Source organism: Solanum verrucosum, unplaced genomic scaffold (genome assembly GCF_900185275.1).
Source record: "Solanum verrucosum unplaced genomic scaffold, falcon-dt-bn FXZP01000112.1, whole genome shotgun sequence".
In the NCBI taxonomy this organism is placed as follows: domain Eukaryota; kingdom Viridiplantae; phylum Streptophyta; class Magnoliopsida; order Solanales; family Solanaceae; genus Solanum; species Solanum verrucosum.
This window is the reverse complement of record NW_026020441.1, coordinates 2,498,278-2,520,225: the sequence shown is the minus strand read 5'-3', so window position 1 is coordinate 2,520,225 and position 21,948 is coordinate 2,498,278. Positions and strand designations below refer to the sequence as shown.

General features: G+C 33.7%; 1 protein-coding gene across 1 annotated transcript in view; it reads left to right on the top strand.

The window, feature by feature from the left end:
* Positions 1–3,689: 3,689 nt before the first annotated feature.
* LOC125808415 (uncharacterized) overlaps positions 3,690–21,948 on the top strand; it is a 162,296-nt gene continuing 144,037 nt past the window's right edge. Inside the window, 1 exon segment of the mRNA XM_049488120.1 lies at positions 3,690–3,860. Within this exon segment, the coding sequence (XP_049344077.1) occupies positions 3,797–3,860 (64 nt within the window). The 5' untranslated portion in view covers positions 3,690–3,796.

The following is a 21,948-nucleotide window of genomic DNA, read 5'->3' as shown; positions in this document are numbered from 1 at the left end:
GAGAGAAAAACCCAAAGTCTTGAAAAAATCTCCTCTGGGTTCTCTGGTCAAATATTTTACATTATGACTAAGTACGGACAAAAACTAACATATAAACGTGAGTTACTGTTTTCCGACCTTCTCTATAGCGAAACTTTACAACTTCGTTATGATCATGTATACTTTCGATTTGATAAAATCATCTTTAGTAATTGATTAAACCTTCTAAAAAGGTAAAATTTTGTGAGTTTGAATACTCAAGACCTTTGTTTGAGAAAGAAGATGATTAATGTGTAGTCGTATTTCGAGAATGAATGTTCCTAAGGGGGAAGATGTAACATCCCAAATGTTTAAGATTGTCCGTCGTCTCATGTTGAGAACTTACGAGTAAAGAGTCTAAATATGAGAGTTTTATTACTGTCCGTCGTCTCATGTTGAAAACTTACGAGTAATGAGTCTAAATATGAGAGTTTTATTATAATACCACTTTTGTTCAATATCTGATTTAAATTAAAATTTTGATTGCAATATATGCTTAATTTCTTCCTAAAATGCCTAAAAATTTATGAAAATTATTTTGTTCCACTTGAGAATTTCTAACTTCTGAACCCATATATGATTGGACATGCAAACCGTTCCCGTTTCACATGTACAATCTGTATATATATATATGTTGTGAGAAATATAAGACAATAATATTATTGAATTATTGTTGTGTCTACATTATTACACAAAGACCCTATTTATAGACACTACAATACAATCATTTACCAAATAGGATACTATTTACTATTCCTATTTCTATTACTATTTCTATTCCTATTCATATTCTAAATAGGATTGTATAAACCTATTCCTATTCTAAGTAGGATTGTGTATACCTATTACTATTCTAACACTCCCCCTCAAGCTAGTGCATACAAATCATATATATCTAGCTTGTAACAAATATAATTAATACGAGGACCGAAGAGGAGCTTGGTGAGATATATGCAAGTTGATCACTCGACTTCACAAAATTGACAATCAATCTCAATGTGCTTGGTCTTCTCATGAAATACTGAATTTGATGCATAATGCCGATAAAACATAGAGTGTTAAAATTACAGTGTTGGAACTTCCCAAACCAAGCTTGCAAAGACTGTTTCAGACCATAGAGTGTCTTACGTAATCGACATACAAGGCATACCATGTGAGAAATATAGGGGAGGAATATGATTGAATTGTTGTTGTGTCTACATTATTACATTGAGACCGTATTTATAGACACTAGAATACAATCCTTTACCAAATAGGATACTATTTACTATTCCTATTTTTATTTCTATTTCTATTCCTATTCCTATTCTAAATAGGATTGTATAAACCTATGCCTATTCTCAGTAGGATTGTATATACCTATTACTATTCTAACATATGTCATATCAACGATCTAAATTTGATATTTTTATTTTTATTATAATTTCAACCTTTTTGCACACTTTGTACACGATAAGAAATTAACTTTTACATATTCGCATTTGCTTTAACGTAGCTCGAGTCAAAGCAATGAAATTTAATGACTCAAATTTAATCCAAATTTTTGAAGTGTTACAGTTAACCTTGGTAGGCCATACCAATTATTGGGCAAAAATATTTGATGTTTGGCGTTCGTAAGATCACAATTCAGATAAAAGTGTGAAGTTTTGTCCAAATGAAAATAATGAAACCAGAATGATGTCCAAAACTAGCTAACATTTGGGTTGACACTCATGACTTTATTGATTTATCGACAAAATATGACAATTTGCATAAAACAACTTACTCATTATCCTCAATACAAAAAATTCTCCCTCGACAAAGTTTCAGTAGATAACAACTATTTGACTACAATTAAAGATTATTCAGCAAATGTGTAACGACTTGTTCCATCGTTATGATTGTTTAGGGCGATAGTACCCTTGTGTAGATCTCCATGGGCTAAGAGTTGGTAGAAATCTTGAAATGGAAAATCGAGTGTGAAATTTAGCTAGTGCTTAACTATAGTGAACACTTTCTTTAAATAGCGAGATTGCTATAACGAAGGAATGCTACATAGAGAAGGTAGCGAAGTTTCACTATAGTGAAGGTCGGGAAACAGTAACTCGTGTTTTTAAGTTTGTTTTCATTCAGACTTAGTCATAATGTAATTTTTTTTTACCAGAGAATCCTATAGGAGATTTGTCTAAGACTTGATGATTTTCTCTCTTGAGGTAAGTGTTTTTCGTTCTTTCATTCGTTCCTTCCATACTTCGATGTCCTCCCTGAATTGAAAGCTATGCTCTTCATAGGATTTTACACATTGAAATCTAGAATTTTTTATTTGTTTTGATTACCGAGAAATCCGTCTGTGATCCACCCTTTGGACCAATCACAACCTTCTAAACTCGGTGGATAATGGGCCCGCCCCTCTACCCTTCTCCACTTAAATACTGGGCTTCGCTTTGCATGGTGTGGGGCTTGAACCTGCGACCTAAGCCACAAATCCTCCACCTTTTGCCACTTGAGCTAGGCCTTGGCAGCTAGAATTATTATTTTAATGGCACAACATGTGGGGCAGGTTAATTATGAATAATTTTCAATTTTAGTCCGTTAATCATTGTCTACTAGTATAGAATTATAAACCTAGCCTTAATTATGAATTTGAGGAACCTTGAAATCCCATAAAAATGATTTTTCTAAGCATATGAACTGCTCAAGAGAAGTTAATGGGGTTGAAGCTTTATGAATGAGATTGATATGATCATGCAAACCTCCGATTTGATAAAATAGTCTTTAAATAATTGATTAGACCTTCTAAAAAGGTAGAATTATGTGAGTTTGAATACCCAAGATCTTTGTTTGAGAAAGTAGATGATTAATGTGTTGTCATAGTTCGAGGATGAATGATCCTAAGGGAAAAGAATGTAACACATTGGGTGTTTAAGATTGTCTGTCGTCCCATGTTGAAGACTTATGAGTAACGAGCCTAAATATGAGAGTTTTATTATAATATCAATTTTGTTAAACAACATTCGGTTTAAATTAAAAATTGATACCAATATATGTTTAATTTCTTCCTAAATTGCCTCAAAAAATTATGAAAATTCTTTAGTTCCACTTCAAAATTTATAACCTTCTAAACCTCACAAATGATTGGACATGCGGACCGTCCGCGTGTCACATTTACAATCCATATATTCATCATACCTTGACGATCAAAATTTGATATTTTAAATTCTCTTTGATTTCAACCTTTTTGTACACCTTGTACATGAGAAGATATTAGCTTTTGTATATATTTACATTTGCTTTAGCAGTCAAAGCAATGAAATTTAATGACTCAAATCTAATTCAAATTTTTGAAGTGTTATAGTTGACCTTAGTAAGTCATACCAAAATTATGGGCCAAATTACTTTATATTTGGCTTTCATAAAACAACAATTCAGGCAAAAATATGTGAAGTTTTATCCCAATGAAAAAATAATTGTTGACACCCAATTTTATCCTTCATTTTCATTTTTTTACGAGCGTCTTTTATTTGCGAGGCCAAAATATTTTTTAAGCTATAGTTGTTTACTTTTGTGCTAAAAATATATGTTCTATGCTTTATTTTGTTGTCATTATATTGCATTATTATCATTGTATCATTTGTTACATGCGGACCATGATGAATTATTGACACCAGTCCTACATTTTGTCTTAGTGGACCGAGGAGAAAAGGGGTTCGGCGGGAAGAGGAGAATAACATGAAATAAGTAAGGAGGTCAACCTCTTTCAAATATACAACATGGATTATGACAATGTAGTTGGACTCTCATGTCGATCCGCATGAATTATCCTTTCCATGGAAGTAAATCTTTGTCTGCTAGGCAAGAGGATAGTAAGTTCCAAGTTCCATCTCTGATATTTCTATTACTATGAAATTCATAAATAAAGTAGTTAATGATAGTTTTTTTGTTACTGTCTTTTTATTTATTCACCTTTATTAAGTACTTATAAATAATCATTTTCAAAGTTCAATTACTATCATGCTCAAGCATTTTTACAAAATCTAGTTATAATCATATTTTAATTTGGTTTCACTTGTATTTAACAAAATCTAGTTATAATCATATTTTTAATTTGGTTTCACTTGTATTTACATATTTTATTATTCTTTTATACTATCTTAGTTTAGTTAGTTTTGGTAGCAAATAACTTATTGTAAGCCGAGTATATTTTCTGTATTCATATAAATTTTTCTAGCATTGGATTATCTAAATGATGTGTAACTCTCTATTCAATTATTCATACATGCCTTTTTATTTGGGGTTTTGCGTCCTAGCAAAACTACTAGATTGATTTTAATTCTTAATCATGTGTTCTCATTTATCTTGTTGTTGCTACAATTCTCATTTACCCAAATTTTCTTTTTCCTATTTGTTGGAATATGCTTTATTATAGTTTGGTGTTTATTGGAAATAATTTCTTTATCTTTAAGAAATACGGATATGATATTGATATGTGTACACTCTATCTATATCCCTCTTCAAATTTCACTTTTGAAAATTACATTTATTTTTGTTTGATGATATTATTGTTTTTGTAATTATGTGTTTATGCTAAGTACTTTCGATGAAGCTTTTTATATTTTTGAATGTTATCAAAACTGACCAACTGTTTAAAGTAAAAAACTTTTGTATTAGGCATGAGTATCAATTTCAAATTACAATGATTCACTAACTTTTATATAGAGAAAATTGATTAGTCTCAAGTTACACTATCTTTAAATAAGAGTCACATTTCACAAAACACGTTCAAGTCGTGTCAAAAAATAGTACTAAGATAATTAATGAACTTTGATAGAATAATCACCCAATGTATGTTTTTGTTAACTACGTCATTATCTATTTTACCAACTTGTCTTGTTAATCTATTTATATGAAAACCTTTCTTATTTTATTATTTTATTTTTTTCTTTTAATCAACTCAAATACAAGTTTGCTTGAATTATCTTACCTACACAAGTTTACTGAGATAAGCAGACTTTTGGGCATCCCAGTGACAGAAAACAGAAATTTGAAAGCTACAGAACACAAACAAGCATGATAAGAAATATGTAATCTGATTTTGTGATAAAGGATTTATATACTAACTAATTAAACATTTAGAACTACTCATCATATATGACATTTCATTGATTATGTTGGTTCCAATGTAACAAACGATAGATTCAGGTCATTCAACTTTGTTAAAGATTATAAACATTGAACATCTAACTTAATTCATAGTGCCAAGAAACTTAAAACACCATGCTAAAAATCTAGCTGGAAGTTCCTCCTCCTCTCAATTGAGGACTTTGTCAAATAATAGGCGCTTGAAGATTTGGTAGATCATACGTTTCATTTTTCATAAGAGACTTAATAAAATCCTTTTAAAATTGTTGTTATGCACCCTGAGGATAGGCAGAAAATTATGAGATAGTGCCCAACTTGTGTCTAGTAGACCGATACAGGTCTCCAAGTCTACTGAACTCTTTAAATGTTAAAGGCTAGGTGTTTGACATGTGACACTCAAGACTCCAAATACAATTTATATGTGCATCTTAAACTTTGATGTCATACTTCTCCAGGTAGTATTCTTAATACATGCTAGCTGAATTCAGTTTCTTGATGTTACAAGGGAGGATAGCTAAGAGGGTTGAGGATGCAAATTTTAAGTGATAAAATATAAGGATGTCAAAAGCAAGTTTTTATTCAAATATCATGAACAGTGAGAAAAACACGTATAGTTTGTAGATGTATTTGTTTTCTGCGCAATTTAAGTACAAAAATTAATGGCTGCCATATATCAAAATCTAGCACTCAGATTTGAAGTTGAAAAGCAGAACAAAAAGGGCTTCTTGGCACCCCCTTTCTGTAAAGTTGAAAAGCAGAACAAAAAGGGCTTCTTGGCACCTCTGATGTTGAATTATTTTGTTGATTCATGAATCAGATTTCCCAGACATTCTTTTAAAATCCTATCTGCAGTTCTGTCTGCTTTATTATGAGATCTTATTTTCCTGTTTCAGGCTTCTAACACCTCCAGGCACTCCTATTTTTCCTTCTCTAGAGATGAAATCACGCGAAACTATGATGAGTCAGCTGGGAACTTCTAGAGCTCACCCCACTGCATTGACATCTAGAGTAAGAATATGTATATTCTACCGTTACATTCTTTCTTTGCTGAAATGCATTATGTGTAATTGGAAATTAGCATATTTTCACTTTTGTTATGTTTAACAAGGGAAATGTTGACCATCTCTGTAATCTGAAAGTATTTTTTTTTTCTTTGATAACCGAGAAATCCCTGTGACCCGCCCTTTGGACCAATATCCAGCCACTAGAGGGATGTGGAGATTTCACGGAACCTAAAAGGAAATTTCTATAATTAAACAGGAAGACCCTGACAGGTTCTTTAGTTCAGACTGCGTGCACAATGGTGGCTCCATTGTTTAGTCAAATGCTATTCGCAGAAGCCCTCTGCTGAATTTGAGGATTATTTTAGTTTTTGAATGTAGAGGTGTGATGTACAACTGCTCCCATGCTTAGTTCAGGTGACAAAGGCCGAGGAACTTGTGACCTAGGTCTAGGTTCGAGCTCTATACCATGTGAACTAAGCCTAACATTTAGTTGGAGAGTAGTAGAGGGCTGGACCCATTATTCCCGAACTTCGAATGCTGCAGTTGGTCCTAATGGTTTACTGTAGATGCATACAGTTATCAGAAAGAAAAAGTATGCCATACATTTCTCTTGTGCTGCTTCTTGTGGGATATTATGAGTACCCAATCTCTTAGATATCAACCATTTGGAAAACTTAAATTCCTACGAATATTTTTGGGCTATGATTTCTTTATCCTAGTAAGGATGCATTAGCTAGCACATGCTCTTATGATGGGGTGTCTGTGATCAGTGTGAGTTGGTTTTTTCTTAAAGATTCTCCTGAGTAATTGTAATAATCAGATTTGTTGATATTCCTAGTATTACTAAATGTTATCACACATTTAATAATTATCCAATTTGATGGAATTGTTTAATCTTGAAGAGAATCTTCTATAATTATGCATATTAGGTGTCTTTTTTGGTTTTATGCAGTCATTTATAACTTGATTGTTCTTGGACAATAATAGAAGGAAACAATGAGGAAAAACACCAATAGACAGTTTTGTAAGATTAACCAATATGTCACAATTTAAAAGTTCATATGACAAAAAACACCAACTTGTAACTTGCTTTTATTTGAAACCCATAATTTACATTGAACTAAGTAAAAGAAAGATTAGGAAAGGTAAGTTCCATCGAGCAGTTGTTAAACCAACTATGTTGTATTGGTTGGAGTGTTGGTCAGTCAAGAACTCGCATTCTAAGAAGATGAAGGTAACATAAATGAGGATGCTTAAATGAATGTGTGGGCACATTAGAAGAGACAAGATTAGAAATGAAGATGTATGAGGCCAGGTGGGAGTAGCTTCATTGGTGGACAAGATGCGGGAAACAAGGCCAAGATGGTTCGAGCATTCGAAGAGGAGGAACACAAATGCCCTAGTGAAGAGGTGCGAGAGGTTGGCAGTGATAGGTTTGAGGAAAGGTAGAGGTAGATCGAGGAAGAATTGGGGAGATGTGATTTTACAATAGATGAAACATCTTCAACTAAGTAAGGATATGACTTTAAATAGGAGAGCATGGAGGTCGAGGATCAGGGTAGACGGTTAGTAGGTAGTTGAGCATTTTCTCTCTTCCTCGTGGTAGAGCAGGGTTCTAGTCTGGAGTATCTATTTGTTTCCTTACCAGTATTATCCCACTGTCCCAATTTGACACAAAGTTTAAGAAAAAAAAAAGGAAGACTTTTGAAACTTGTGGTTTAAAACAAACCTTAGATATTTGTGTGACGGAAAATCAATTTGTTAGGGGTAAAAGGGAAATTTTAAAGTTGTTATTTCTAATTGTAGAAAAGTGACATTTTTTTGAGGACACACTAAAAAGTCAAGTGTGTCACATAAAATTGGGACAAAGGGAGTATTATTTTGCTAGCATACCTTGTTCTTCTATTTTATTTCTATTGTTGTTTCTTTTACTTTTGTTATCTCTAATCATTTTACTGTCAATATTTTTCTTTTTTCCATATTTTCATAATAGCATTTTACTCTTGCATTTCTTTCAAACCATGTTCTGAAAATTGATTTTTCTTGGGAACCATGGATTTTTATCTGTAATTTGCTACCTTTGATGCAGTTAACAAATTCTCTCCCAGAGGCCACCTCAAGAAGCAACTTGCATCTAGACAGCTAGCTTCCTCTCCTGGATCAAACACTTCAAGTTCTAGTCTTCGAAGGCCATCTTCATCAGGTGGATATAGCTATTAGACATATGGTATGTACATTCTTTTCACCTTCCTAGATGATCTATCTTGTTGGCCTTCTTGTTCTCATGGAAGACTTGCCGACCATTTGCTTTATCATTTGCTCAAGTCGTTGATTGTACTTGCCTCATAATTAGCCCTACAAAGACAAAACACCATAAGAAGAATCTATATATCGATATAAAGTTGGATATAGAAAAGATGATGTGACATCTCTCAATGACCTTCATTGACATTTATCTATTTTCTCCCTTTTTAAAAACATTTTTTCCTATTTTTCTTATTTATAATGTATTCTATATATATATATATATATAAAGAACTCAACAATCACTCATGCATTTAATTCTCTTAATTTTGTTTAGTATTCAGTTTTATTCTCTTAACTAGTTAACTAAATCGCGCGGTCCTATTTTTCTATATTAAATTGATATAAAAATTAAGAAATTGCAAATCTAACAGAAAAAAACAATAAAAGAAATAAGAAAAAAAACAATAGAATTAATTAGTTTCGAGAAAAAAGAAGAAGAAGAGAATTATATTTTTTCCTTGAAACAATACAAAGACATATTTTTTATGCACCAATTTTATATATGTTGCTATCTCATTTTTTTTGGATATTTTAAATTATTTATGTTATTTTACCAATAATTTCCTCTATATAATATTATTTACATTTATAAATTTATTTAACTATTTAAATTTAGAGTTTGTGTAATTTCTCTTACTTATAGTTTAACTTTTTCACAATTATTACTTTATAATATGAGCATATAATAGCTTAAAATTTTTTATATATCCGCCCAAAACTTTCATATGAAAAGTATAGAAAGTATAATTCTAAATTCAAGAAAGAAAGTAGAAGTTATATTCAATTCACAGATTCACTACTCAATTAATATTTCGTAGAAAAAGTTACATTAAAAATTAAAATTAATGAATACACAAGAGAGCTCAAATACCAATTTTAATTTGTACAGAAACTTGATAAATTATGTAATTCAAACACTACAGAAATATGAAGAAGTTAAAAACGAATATCAATGATTTCATAAATCAATGTGTGGATGAGTTTTTATTTTCAATAAAGAATATGAAAATTTTTGACAATAAATAATAATATTGTGACTTTTATTCTTATAAATTAATAAAATAAATAAGAAAATAAGGAAAATTTTTTTTTATAAAATTTTTTTCTGGCTGGTGCAACATTTTTTGTGTTGTCAACTTTAATCATGGGTTCATCATGAAATGTAATAAATATAAATGAATGTTGAGATATTTTTTTTGGAGAGTTACACCTTTCAATTTTTTAAATTAATTTAGTGAGCAATTATCTTATTCTTTAATTGACTAATTATGTAAATATTTTTTAGATTTTTGAAAATTAGATTAAAAAAAAAGAAAAATCTCATAGTTAATTAGGAGTGTTAAAGGGGTGATTTTATTTTTATTAAGCTATTTTATATGATATTTCATTAGACTACTCTATTTTAATAAATTTTCATTCTTCAAGGAGAAAATAAAATATTTGAGTGATAAATAATTAACCTTTAAATTTACAATAAATAACAGGAATAAATAGAGTAGTAAAGTTTGAGATATTTAAATTCTTACAATAAATAATAGAATAATGAAGGGAATAGTAATTGTCAACTTTTTTAATAGTAATAATAAATAGAAATATAGTGAAAATTACAACAATAAAAAAAAAGATAAATATTTCACAAGTTGATTCTGCACTGATGTCCAAAGGAATATGAAATCGTGAATGTGTTGTCTTACCATTTGATAATAACAAAGCCGCTATTCTGGAAGTAGCAACTGGAAGAACTATTTTTGATTCTGATCTCAACTTGGAAATTATTGTATTCCATAAAAATATCTTTCCGGTACCACCATGTCCATTTATAAAAAATAGGCGGACTTTTTCATTTACAACTGATGTTATTATTGCTTCATAAGCTATCTTTTGGCAATCATTTAAGAGAGCGAATGATTTATCATGTACTTCCTTTAAGCAACCTTTGTCATATTCTAGTTCCTTATTGATTAGGCGATTCCCTAGGTCATTTATCAAAGTAGAATCTGGAAGTGGCATTCCATGTATGTCTTTCAAACTTTTTCCCATCTTCAGAAGTATGGTTTCTAACTCAAATAACGTATATGATTCAAGTTGTTTTTTAGTTAACTGTAAATCTTCCAAATGAAATCTCTTTCGTTGTAATGATGTTATATCTTCTGATAAAATTTCATAATTACTCCTCCAAAGTTTGGATGAATCAAGTGAATTAGTATTGTCACAAATAGATTTCTTAGCTCATTTCCTGATGCCCAACATGCAGCTTCAGTGAAGCAGTCATTCCATTCTTTATCATCCTCCAATAATCCCAATGCGTAGCAAGCCTCCTTATAAGTATCATACTGGACTCCATTAATTGTTCTTATGCTTTCAAAGGAAGTGCTTCCTTTCACAAAATTAAGTAGGATTCTCATGTAAAATCGTTCTCCACTTGCAGGATGTGCGAAGTAAATTCTACCAACTGGCTTCTCCTTTTTTCTTCTAGTCCATCTTTTACCTGTTGCATCCCAGACCCAACGCGTAGGGAAATCTTAATATGTTAGGTCTCGCGCATCCTTATATTCTTTCTTTGCCTCAAACCATTTCGTGAATTTTATTTTTACTATATTAGGTCAATAGTGGAACCATTTATCCCAGCGTGAAAAATATTGACCCTACGATTTTGAGGGCGCGTGGGACACTCTTTGATAATGTGTCCTTATTGTTTACAATAATTACAGAACTTCTTGTTACAATTGCTAGCAATATGACCATATTCCTTGCAACTATAACATTGAGTTCTAGTCATATCTCTGCCATTACCTTTACATTGAGCAGCAAATGCAACAGTGACATCATTTTCTGTCTTGAAAGCGTTTTGTGTGACAAGACGTTACTCTACGCGAAGTAATTCCCTAAATCAAACATCCGAAGAGGGAGACGAGTCACGATTCATCAAGTTAGAGCAAACACTCTCAAAGTTGGAACGTAATTTCATCAAAATTAGTCTCGCTTGCTTTGCTCATGAACTGCTTGAATCACAGATAGAGATTCAGTAGATATTTTGGCATATACAATATCTGTAAATTCAGCCCATAAGTTCTGAAATTCAAAAAAATAATCCTAAACAGAAAGACCTCATTGAGAGTAATTAGCAATTTCGTACTCTAACTGAAAGCATCTTGCACAATTATCTTGGTTGTAAACCTTTTGTAAGTAATCCCACATGGCCTTAGTTGTCTTGTACAACCTGAGATTGAGAACAATTAAAGGTCCAATCGACCCTAAAATCTATGTCATCACCCGAGCATCTTTAATCTTCCATTCACCTAGCTTTGTTGGATCAGTAGGAGTAAAATTGCTTCCAGCTATATGGCCCCATAGTTCTTTGCTGGTGACAAATAACTAAAATTAAAACTCCCAAGAATAATAATTTTTTCCAGTGAAACGAACACTAAAAGATTCAAAGTGATGTGAATTCATGCTTTTGAATAGCTATGAAAACTACAAAGACTCAAGAAAGCAACTAGAATGACCAAGAACAAAAGTCCTTATTAGTAGGACTGGTTGTCGACGAACAATCAACCAAAAACCAAGATTTTCAATTTTTTTTTAGAAGAAACCACAGATGACTCTATGAAACAAGACAACCAAGAGAAGACTCTAATACCATGTTAATTTTCTGCTGATGCCTCTCAAAGTGAGAGTCTTTCCATTATATAGAGAGTATAAAGATTACACATATCTAAAGATCTCTCATCTCTATCCCTAAAGATCAGCTATTCTATCTCTATAAATCTGCTTTTCAATCCCTCTAAATCTGCTTTGTTATCCCTCCAAAACACATATTCTATCACAATATTTATTTCTCTGATTCTACAATAAATGTATATGATAATACTAATTTATAGCACTATATAATTACATTAATAAATACAATTATTTAGATGTCTATCATGCCAACAACCCAGTGGCGGAGCCAGAATTTTCGTCAAGGGTGTTCATGCTTTAGGACAAGTAAAAAAATAAACCTTGTTGGTCAGATTATAAAGATTGGATATAAAATAGTCATACCTGAATTATTAATTTCTACATAGTGCTCCAAGTTGTTCATACTGTTTACCTGTTCAATATAAAATTAACCAACTATCCAAAATGAAAGTTCTTAAAACGAAAACTTACAAAATATCAATGGATAAACTAACGAAGATGAAGTACGACGAATATATTGACGGATAGTTTCATACACACCAAAATATGTAATGTGGTAACTACAACTGCACTTGACGACACTTCATCTCTTAAAATGTTTTCATAATACACTCATTAGAAACATCTTTAAATATTTTTTTCTCTACATAAGACACTATGCAACTATCTAAGAATTCATCATCCATTCGAATTTGCAAGTCATTCTTGATAATCTTCATTGCCGAAAAATCTCTTTGAACTGTAGCAGTGACAACAGGTAGAAGCAAAGCAAACTTTACTCAAAGAAATACGAGAGAATAGTTTAAATGCTTCTTTGTCTCAACCAACTTTCTTGAAAGTTCCCCAAGTCCACCCAAATTGGAGAACCTTTCATCATTATCACGAACATCAATAATGTAATTAACAAGTTGATTCTCAAGAGCTCTCATGTTGGACCTATCAAAGCCATCAGGATATAATTCAGCCATTCTCATTATCTTATTTATGTCAAAACTAGAAAATGAATCAATTAGATTCAAGCAAGATACTCCATTAAGAAAATCACTTGTCACCTCATTGAAATGGTCATTAAGTTCTTGTAGCTGCCAATCAATGATTTTATAAAACACATCCACACGATAATAGTGAAAAGTAGTACAAATAACTACTTTACGTCGTGATCTCCCAACATTAGCATATGGATCATCAAAATTAGGTAATGAAATGCCTTGTTTGATACAAAATGCTTCTACCTTTTCTTTAAGTGAATCCCATCCAATATTTTTTTAAGAGAGGATCCCATTCATTATCTCTTAAACAAGAATCATAGCATTTGCAATATCTTGCTCCTTTTTCTGTAATGAAACATTAAAATCATTTGTGATTCCTAAAACATCAGTCATCAAATGCAACAAAAAAATAATCTCAAACGTTTGACAACTTATGAGAAATCCCGATGCGCTTGCTCTTTCTTCCAAAGTACTTGCATTTACAACAAGAGTATCAAGTACATCAACAATAGAGTCAAAGCTACTAATAAAGTTTCCAAATGACTTGGAGTGAGATCCCCAACGAGTATCACCAACTTTAACAAGACCAAGTTCTTGATTTAACCCTCTACTCGTTTCTAGTTAACCCATATCCACTGCCATTCGGAGATACATTTTTTGAGATTCTCAAAAATTATCCACACGTTTAAAAGAAGCTCCCAACATATTCAAAATATTTGAAATTAATAATACAAGTTCACCAACTTGAACATACTTTTTAGAAACCGCAACAAGGGTCAATTGAAGTTGATGAGCAAAACAATGAACAGAATGAGCCGGTCTACGTTCTTGTCTAATCAACGTTTTAAGACCACTTAGCTTGTAATACCCCGTATTCAAAATAGACAAAAATGCAGATTTTGAGAAGTTGCAGGTGCAACTTACGGTCACCATCCACGGACCGTAGGTCAGACCACGGCCCGTGCTGGTGGTCCGTGGTTCACCACTGCAACCCCTCCCCAGCCAGCTCAGAAAATTGGTTAAGTCTCGACTCACGGACAGACCCACGGTCCGTAGATCAGACCACGGTCTGTGGTCTGTGTCCGTGGATCAAGACCTCCTTACCCAGCCTCTGACATGAACTACGGTTGACCAGCACGGACCGTCGTTCGATCCACGGTCCGTAGGTCTGACCGTAGATCGAAGGATAGCAGCCAGTTAGCTGAAAATTCTGATGGGTCAACTTCAGATGGTCATAACTTTTAGCACAAAATGAATTATGTGTCCCATGACCTATGGTTAGATATATAATTGAATTATCTTTCCAACGCCACCGAGTTTGCTAAATTCCAACCTCCGAGTAAAACGTTATGCCCGTTTTAGTGAAGCCCTGTCGAGCAGACTCCATCTACGGACCCAATCGACGGACCGTCGATTGATTGACGGACCGTCAATCACTCCGACAACAGCTAATTTAAGGGTCTTTTGGTCTTTTCCTATTTCGTTTAACCCCTAAGATACGTCGTTTAGACCATAAATCATGAGGTTTTAATTAGTTTAAGCCTAGAAACATAACTAGAACTTACCTAAGTCAAATTCATTAATCAAAACTTAGAAAATTAGAAGCAAGAAGGGAGAAAAAGGTCAAGAACCCTAGTTCAAGAACGCAGCAAGGTTCCATCAGTTCCAGCCCCAAAATCGAAAGATTTCTCCGTGGAATTCGTCACCAGGTATGTGGGATTTCACTAGTGGGTTCCTTTCGCCCATTAGGTCCCTAGAATTCAGTCAGATTCTTGATTCCATGATTATGAACAGACCTAGGGTTTCTAGAATTACAGCAGATCATCATGAATTAGTTATTTAAATGTTCCAAATCAGATTATCATGTTATTGCTCAGTTTATTGCATGAATTTCAGAACCCTAGCTATGTATTTCATTAGTTCTTGAATTACACATGCTAGGTCAGATATTTCAGTTATTCAGATATACATGCTCCAGTTTTATGCCACATTATCAGTATATTTCAGCATAAACCCTATTTTGAGTTATAAATCATGAGAAGCTTTTCTTTAAGACAACACTTGAGTTTTAAACTGAGTTTTTGAGAAAGTTAAGATGAGTTTTGAGAAAGAGCTTCTAATACATGATTAGTATGACAATTGAGTAGGTCATCAATGTATGAATAGTATGGTATCTAGATATACCATCAATGTTTATGCAGTATGACTTCCCAAGTCATCAATGATCAGAGTATTGTTTTCTAAAAAGGAGTTTTCAAGTATGAGTATTTACATGTCAGTATTTTAAGCTATTCAGTATCTCAGTCATAATATATTCAGTTATACATGCCTCAGTTTATGAATGCATCATTATCAGATTAATTGTTGCATTCTCAGTTTGCATGTTCAGTTTCGAGCTATCCAGTATTTACAGAAACTCAGTCATAATGTGTTAACCACTTAATCTATTGGGAGTAGCATAATACCGAGTTGGACTAGGGTTTCAGCGTACCCATATAGTCCCAGAACTACGAGCCACGTAGGTGTAAGTCCCCTCTGTGGGCAACATCAGTTTAGTGATCACGCCAGCATGCCTCTATACCTCTGGCAGGGTATATTGGGTCCTCTCGATGGGGCGTATACGTCGGACTCCACATTTAGCTCATGTGGTTTTATGTCGGTTATTAGTAGCTCCCACAGTTCAGTCAGACTCTATTGCATTGACCACATTTACAGTTCTTTCAGTATTCAGTCAGCATGTTATAAATTGGTCATTGCATTCAGTTAGCTCAGTATTCAGTATCTATATCATGTTCAGATTATTTAATTGCTTTGTTGCCTTGTTCAATTATATGTTCTTTCAGCTTTACTCTATCCTGCATGCTCAGTACCTTTCAAGTACTGACGCATACGTGCGCTACATCTTCTCGTGATGTAGGTTCAGGTTCTCAGCATCCAGATCACGCTTAGATCGATTCTCGATCTTCAGTTCAGCAGAATCAGTTGGTGAGTCCTCATTCTTCGGGGACAATAGTTATGAGTTCTTTTCAGTATTTTAGTCCTTTAGTTTCAGTTTTGCTAGATCTAGTTGGGGCATGTCCCAACATTTCTAGTCAGTTTAGAGGCTTATTTCAGACATAGTTAGATTCAGCTTAGTGTTTTGAGTGTGATACTTCTTTTGTATTAAACTCTCAGATTTCATATATTCAGTTATAGTATATGGGTATTCCCCATCTTTTTAGATTTAATTATGAATTAGCTTCCGCATCAGTTTATTTTCTTTAGTATGCTCATGATCATGCCAACAGGGTTAGCTTGGGATCACTTGTGGTCCTAGGTCCCGTGTCCGCGTCTTGGGGGTAGCTCGGGGCGTGACATAGCTCACCTTGCATATTGCTTACCCCCATCATAACATTGCCCACGTACATTAGATAAAGTCAAAGAATGGTGAGGAAGCACATCTACAATTGCTTCCTTTGGAGATAAAACACTAGTATCTTAATATGAACAAGTCCAATAAATGCCTCCATCACAAACCCCCTTTTGTCAACATATCTTAGACAAATAGCCATTTTCTCTTTGCGTGACACGTCTCTAGATTCATCAACCAATAAAGCAAAGTAATCACTATTTATATCCTCTATTATAGCCTTAACTGTTTCAATCTTACACGCAGTCATAATATCTTTTTGGATGTCATGAGAAGTCATTTTATTATTTTTTGGAGCTTGTTCTTGTCACGCCCCGAGCCTACATTCTGGGCGGAACTGGCACTCGAGAGCCATTGTTGGCCCCAAGCGAATCCTTGGCCTGACTTACTTTCTCAACGAAAGACTTAACTCATGAATAAAAATACTTTTAAAGTAAACCGAACTACTGAATAAACACTTAGAATGTATAAAGATAACATTCACTGGCCAAAAATGGCAACTCAAGTCTCAACCATTAAAACAGGAAATATAAACTCAATAACTAACATCTGACTGTCTATGATGGCTTTAAAATAACTGAGATGGATGTCGAGACAAACCCCATGACGTCCTAATGAACTAATAAAATAACTTAAAGCAATAAAAAGAGTCCTCCGAAATGCAAAGAGGCTCACCAACTGACTCTGGAGTGCTCACTGGATCAACGATGCGCTGGATGCCGATCCTAGTTACCTGTGTCTGCATCATAGTAAGATGCAGGCCAACTGACATCAGTACATTGAATGTACGAGTATGCGAGTTGGATAGCTAAATACAACATAGACTTGAAAAGAATCTGAAGAACTTACCTGACTCAACTCAACATAACTGAATTTATTTCAATATAAAGAAGTTTAAAACAAGTGCAATATAAAGAAAAGCTATTTAAAACATGATGTCAACTCTGTGTGTATGCAAAGATACATATAACCCTGAAATGTATGTAAAAATACAATAAACTGTGTATATAAGAATACAATTACTTTTGTGGAAGTTTCTTTAACCGACAACCATCACGTAAGAGCTATTGTGATGATACAATGTTTTACCTCACGTTGTCAGTGCCGTCCTATACCTTGCCGAGGGTATCCCAAAAATATAATAGTAGCTCTTATGTTTAAAAACATACTTCTTTCTGTGATTTGAGATTAGTGCTAAAAAACTTAGCTCAAAGGCTATCTTGGAAATTAAAGTTTCCTCTCTTGCTTCATTTAGAAAGTGATTACTCTTTTCTTAAAACTAACCCAAAGACTCTTTGGAAATCGAGGTTTCTTTTCTTGTTTAAATGTGAAAACATTTTAAACCCTTTGGGAATACATAGTCCCCATATACTTTTGAAGAAATGAACTTCAAACTTAACTCTTTAATCTTTACCCAACTTGAACTTTAAGTCTTAAACAAAGTTTAAACATTTGGAAAAGACTTTTTGAAAACTTTAAAGAACTTCTCTTGACTTCCTTCTTAACTTCTAACTTGACTCTTAACTTTCCTTGAATTGAATTATGGATTCAAGGATTGTGATTTGTGATAGGAAAGATCTCATGATGTTTAGGAATGATTTTAAAAAGCTAAACATGAGAAAAGATCAAGAAATAATTGTTTGAGGGTGGGTCCGCGATGCAGAAAAGTATTTAAATTTTTGGTTCGAAAATAACTTTTGAGGCAGAACGGTCCGTGACAGCTCCGCGACGTGAAATGATTTTTCCTAAATCTGGGGAGCAGGTCTGCGACGCGAAGGCACTGCCAGATTTGCCCGACGAAATTTCTTCTTCGTTTTTCAGCTCTAAACCCTCTAAACTCCATTGGTTCTTTCCCCAAACACTTAGAATCATCTATACCTTAAATAACATCATATTCCAGTCGAAAACACAACTAAAAACGTGAATCAATCTCAAGAAAATCCCAATAACACAACCCACAAGGATTCAAATGAACTTCATCAAGAATTCAAGGGATTTACTTTCAAATCAATTTACTTTGCTGAAATTGAATCAAGTTGGGCACGTGGGTGAGCTAACCCAACGCTATGTGATCTCACATACCTTGTAGGGATCACCCCCGAAGAAATCCACAAGCTAAACTCGACGATCTTGACGAATCTTGCTTCTCTTCTCCTTTCTCCTCTTCTTTTCTCTTCTCTCCAAGCCCTAGCGTATTTTGGTAAAAGCGTAAACTGATCTAATTCTGATTAGACCCTAACTTAATTAGCAAAAAAAAATATAATACGGCAAGAAAAAGACCAAACTACCCTTTCAAAATCCGGATTGAACTTTCCTTATTCCAACAACCCAACTTCCAAAGGGCATAACTCACTCATACTAACTTGGAATCGTGCAAACTCAACAACGTTGGAAAGATCATTCCAAGAGCTTTCCTACCATATCTGGAAGTACCTCTAACTCATCCTAAGATAGAAGTTATGGCCGTTTGAAGTTGGCGAAAACTCAACTTACTCTAACTTAACAAAATTTCCAGATTTTCATTCTTTCCAGAAATGACTATTTCCAATTATTAACAAAGTATATTGATTTGAAAGTAAATCCCTTGAATTCTTGATGAAGTTCGTCGTTCTTGAAGGTTTAGCTAGTGGATTTCAACAAGGGTTGATCCCTAAAGAGGTATGTGAGTCTTTCATAGCGTTGGGTTCGTTCACCCACGCACCAAGCATGTTTATTTCAGCGAAGTTTGTTTTAGAAAGTTGAAAGTTGATGAATCTTGAATGGAGTTCTTGAATATGTTTTTCCGTTCTTGATTTGGGCTGAATTGAGAAGTTTCTGAGATCTTTGAGTCGAGTTTTAAAGATTTTTTGAGTTAGGTTCATGGGTACATATGCTGGGTATCTGAATTTTAAGAAAAATTGAGAAGACTAGTCGAGTTTAGGTGAATTGGGACTGGAAAACGAAAGAAGGAAAAAGCCGGGCGAATCTGGGTAGTGGGGCCGCGTCGCAGACTTGCTCCTCAGATTTCAAAAAAATCTCTCCGTGGAGAAGAGTGGTCACAGACCGTTCTGACTCAAAAAGTATTTTCGTGACCAAAATTTAACTACCTCTCCTCATCGCGGACCCATCCTCAGATAGTGATTTGTTTTTTAATCTTTTCTCATGTTTACCTATCTAAAATCATTCCTAAACATCATCAGATCTTTCCTATCATAAAAAACAATCCTTGAATGCATAATTCAATTCAAGGAAAATTAAGAGTCAAGTCAAGGGAAGTTCATAAAGTTTTCCAAAAGTCTTTTACAAATGATATAACTTTGTTTTAATACTTGAGTTTTGAGTTCAGTAAAGATTAAGTTGAAGTTAATTTCTTCAAAAGTATATGGGGCTATGTATTCCCAAAGAGTTTAAAATGTTTTCACATTTAAACAAGTAAGGAAACTTTGATTTCCAAAGAGCCTTTGAGCTAGTTTTCAGAAAAGAGTAAATGCTTTCACAATTAAGCAAGAAGGGAAACTGAGATTTCCAAGATAGCCTTTGAGCTAAGGTTTGAACAATTATCTCAAACCATAGAAATAAGTTCTGTTTTTAAAACATAAAGAGCTAGTATATTTTGGGAGTAGTATTGAGCACCAATATGGGGGAGAGTTCAGAGAAGTTTGAGCCGCCATAAACCATGTAACCACTATGGGTAGAAAAAGGGTCATACTTTTTAGATGATTCCTTTAGTCCTTTTAGCATAGACTAGCGGATCCAATTAGTAGTTCAGGTTCTATACCCCCGACAAGGTATAGGACGGGCCTGGTAGCATGAGGCAAAATGTTGTATCATCACAATAACTTTTACGCGATGATTGTCGGTTAGAGAAACTCCCACAGAAGTAATTATATTCTTATATACACAATTTTTGTATTTTTACATACATTTCAGGGTTATATGTATCTCTGCATACACAAAGAGTTGACATCATGTTTTAAACAACTTTTCTTTATATTTCACTAGTTTTAAACTGCTTTATATTGAAATGAGTTCTGTTATGTTGAGTTGAGTTGAGCCAGGTAAGTTTTTCAGATTCTTTTCAAGTTTATGTTGTGTTTAGCATTCCAACTCGCATACTCGTACATTCAATGTAATGATGCCATTTATGATGCAGACACAGGTAACTAGGATCAGCATCCAGCGCATCGTTGATCCAGTTGAGAACTCAAAGTCAGTTGATGAGCCTCTTTGCTTTCCGAAGGATCCCTTTGATTATGTTTTGTTTTATTGCTTGCTTATTTCAGTTGTTAGGATGATCGGGGGTCTTGTTCTGACATCCCTCAGAGTTTAGAGGCTTCATAGACAGAGTTTGTTGATGTTAGTTCATGAGTCTTTACTTTTCCTTTTTATTTAAGTTGAGACTTGAGTTGCCACTTTGGCAGTGAATGTTATTTATTACATTCTAAGTTATTTATTGAGCAGTTCAGTGTACTATTTTAAAAGTATTTATCTTGAGTAAAGTCTTTCGCTGAGCAAGAAAGTCAGGACAAGGGTTCGCTTGGGGACAATAATAGTTCTCGAGTGCCAGTCCCGCCCAGGGTGTAGGCTCGGGGCGTGACAAACTTACCTCTCCGCGTCGTGGACCCATCCTCAGATAGTGATTTTTTGATATTTTCTCATGTTTAGCTAACTAAAGTCATTCCTAAAAATCATAAAATCTTTCCTATCATAAAATACAATCCTTGAATCCATAATTCAATTCAAGAAAAGTTAAGAGTCAAGTCAAGAGAAGTTCATAAAGTTTTCCAAAAGTCTTCTACAAATGATTTAACTTTGTTTTAAGACTTGAGTTTTGAGTTCAGTAAATAGTAAAGTTGAAGTTCATTTCTTCAAAAGTATATGGGGACTATGTATTCCCAAAGAGTTTAATATGTTTTCACATTTAAACAAGTAAGGAAACTTTGATTTCCAAAGAGCCTTTGAGCTAGTTTTCAGAAAAGAGTAAATGCTTTTACAGTTAAGCAAGAAGGGAAACTTTGATTCCAAAGGGCCTTTGAGCTAGTTTTCAGAAAAAGAGTAAATGCTTTCACAATTAAGCAAGAAAGGAAACTGAGATTTCCAAGATATCCTTTGATCTAAGTTTTAAGCAATTATCTCAAACCACAGAAAGAAGATATATTTTTAAAACATAAATAGCTAATATATTTTAGGATTAGTATTGAGCACTGATATGGGGAAGAGTTTAGAGAACTTCAAGCCGCCCTAAACCATGTAGCCACCATGGGTAGAAAAGGGTCATACTTTTTAGATGATTCATTTAGTGCTTTTTAGCATAGACTAGTGGATCTGCTTAGTAGTTCAGGTTTTATACCCTCGGCAAGGTGTAGGACATCCCTGGTAGCGTGAGGCAAAACATTGTATCATCACAATAACTCTTACGTGATGGTTGTCGGTTAGAGAAACT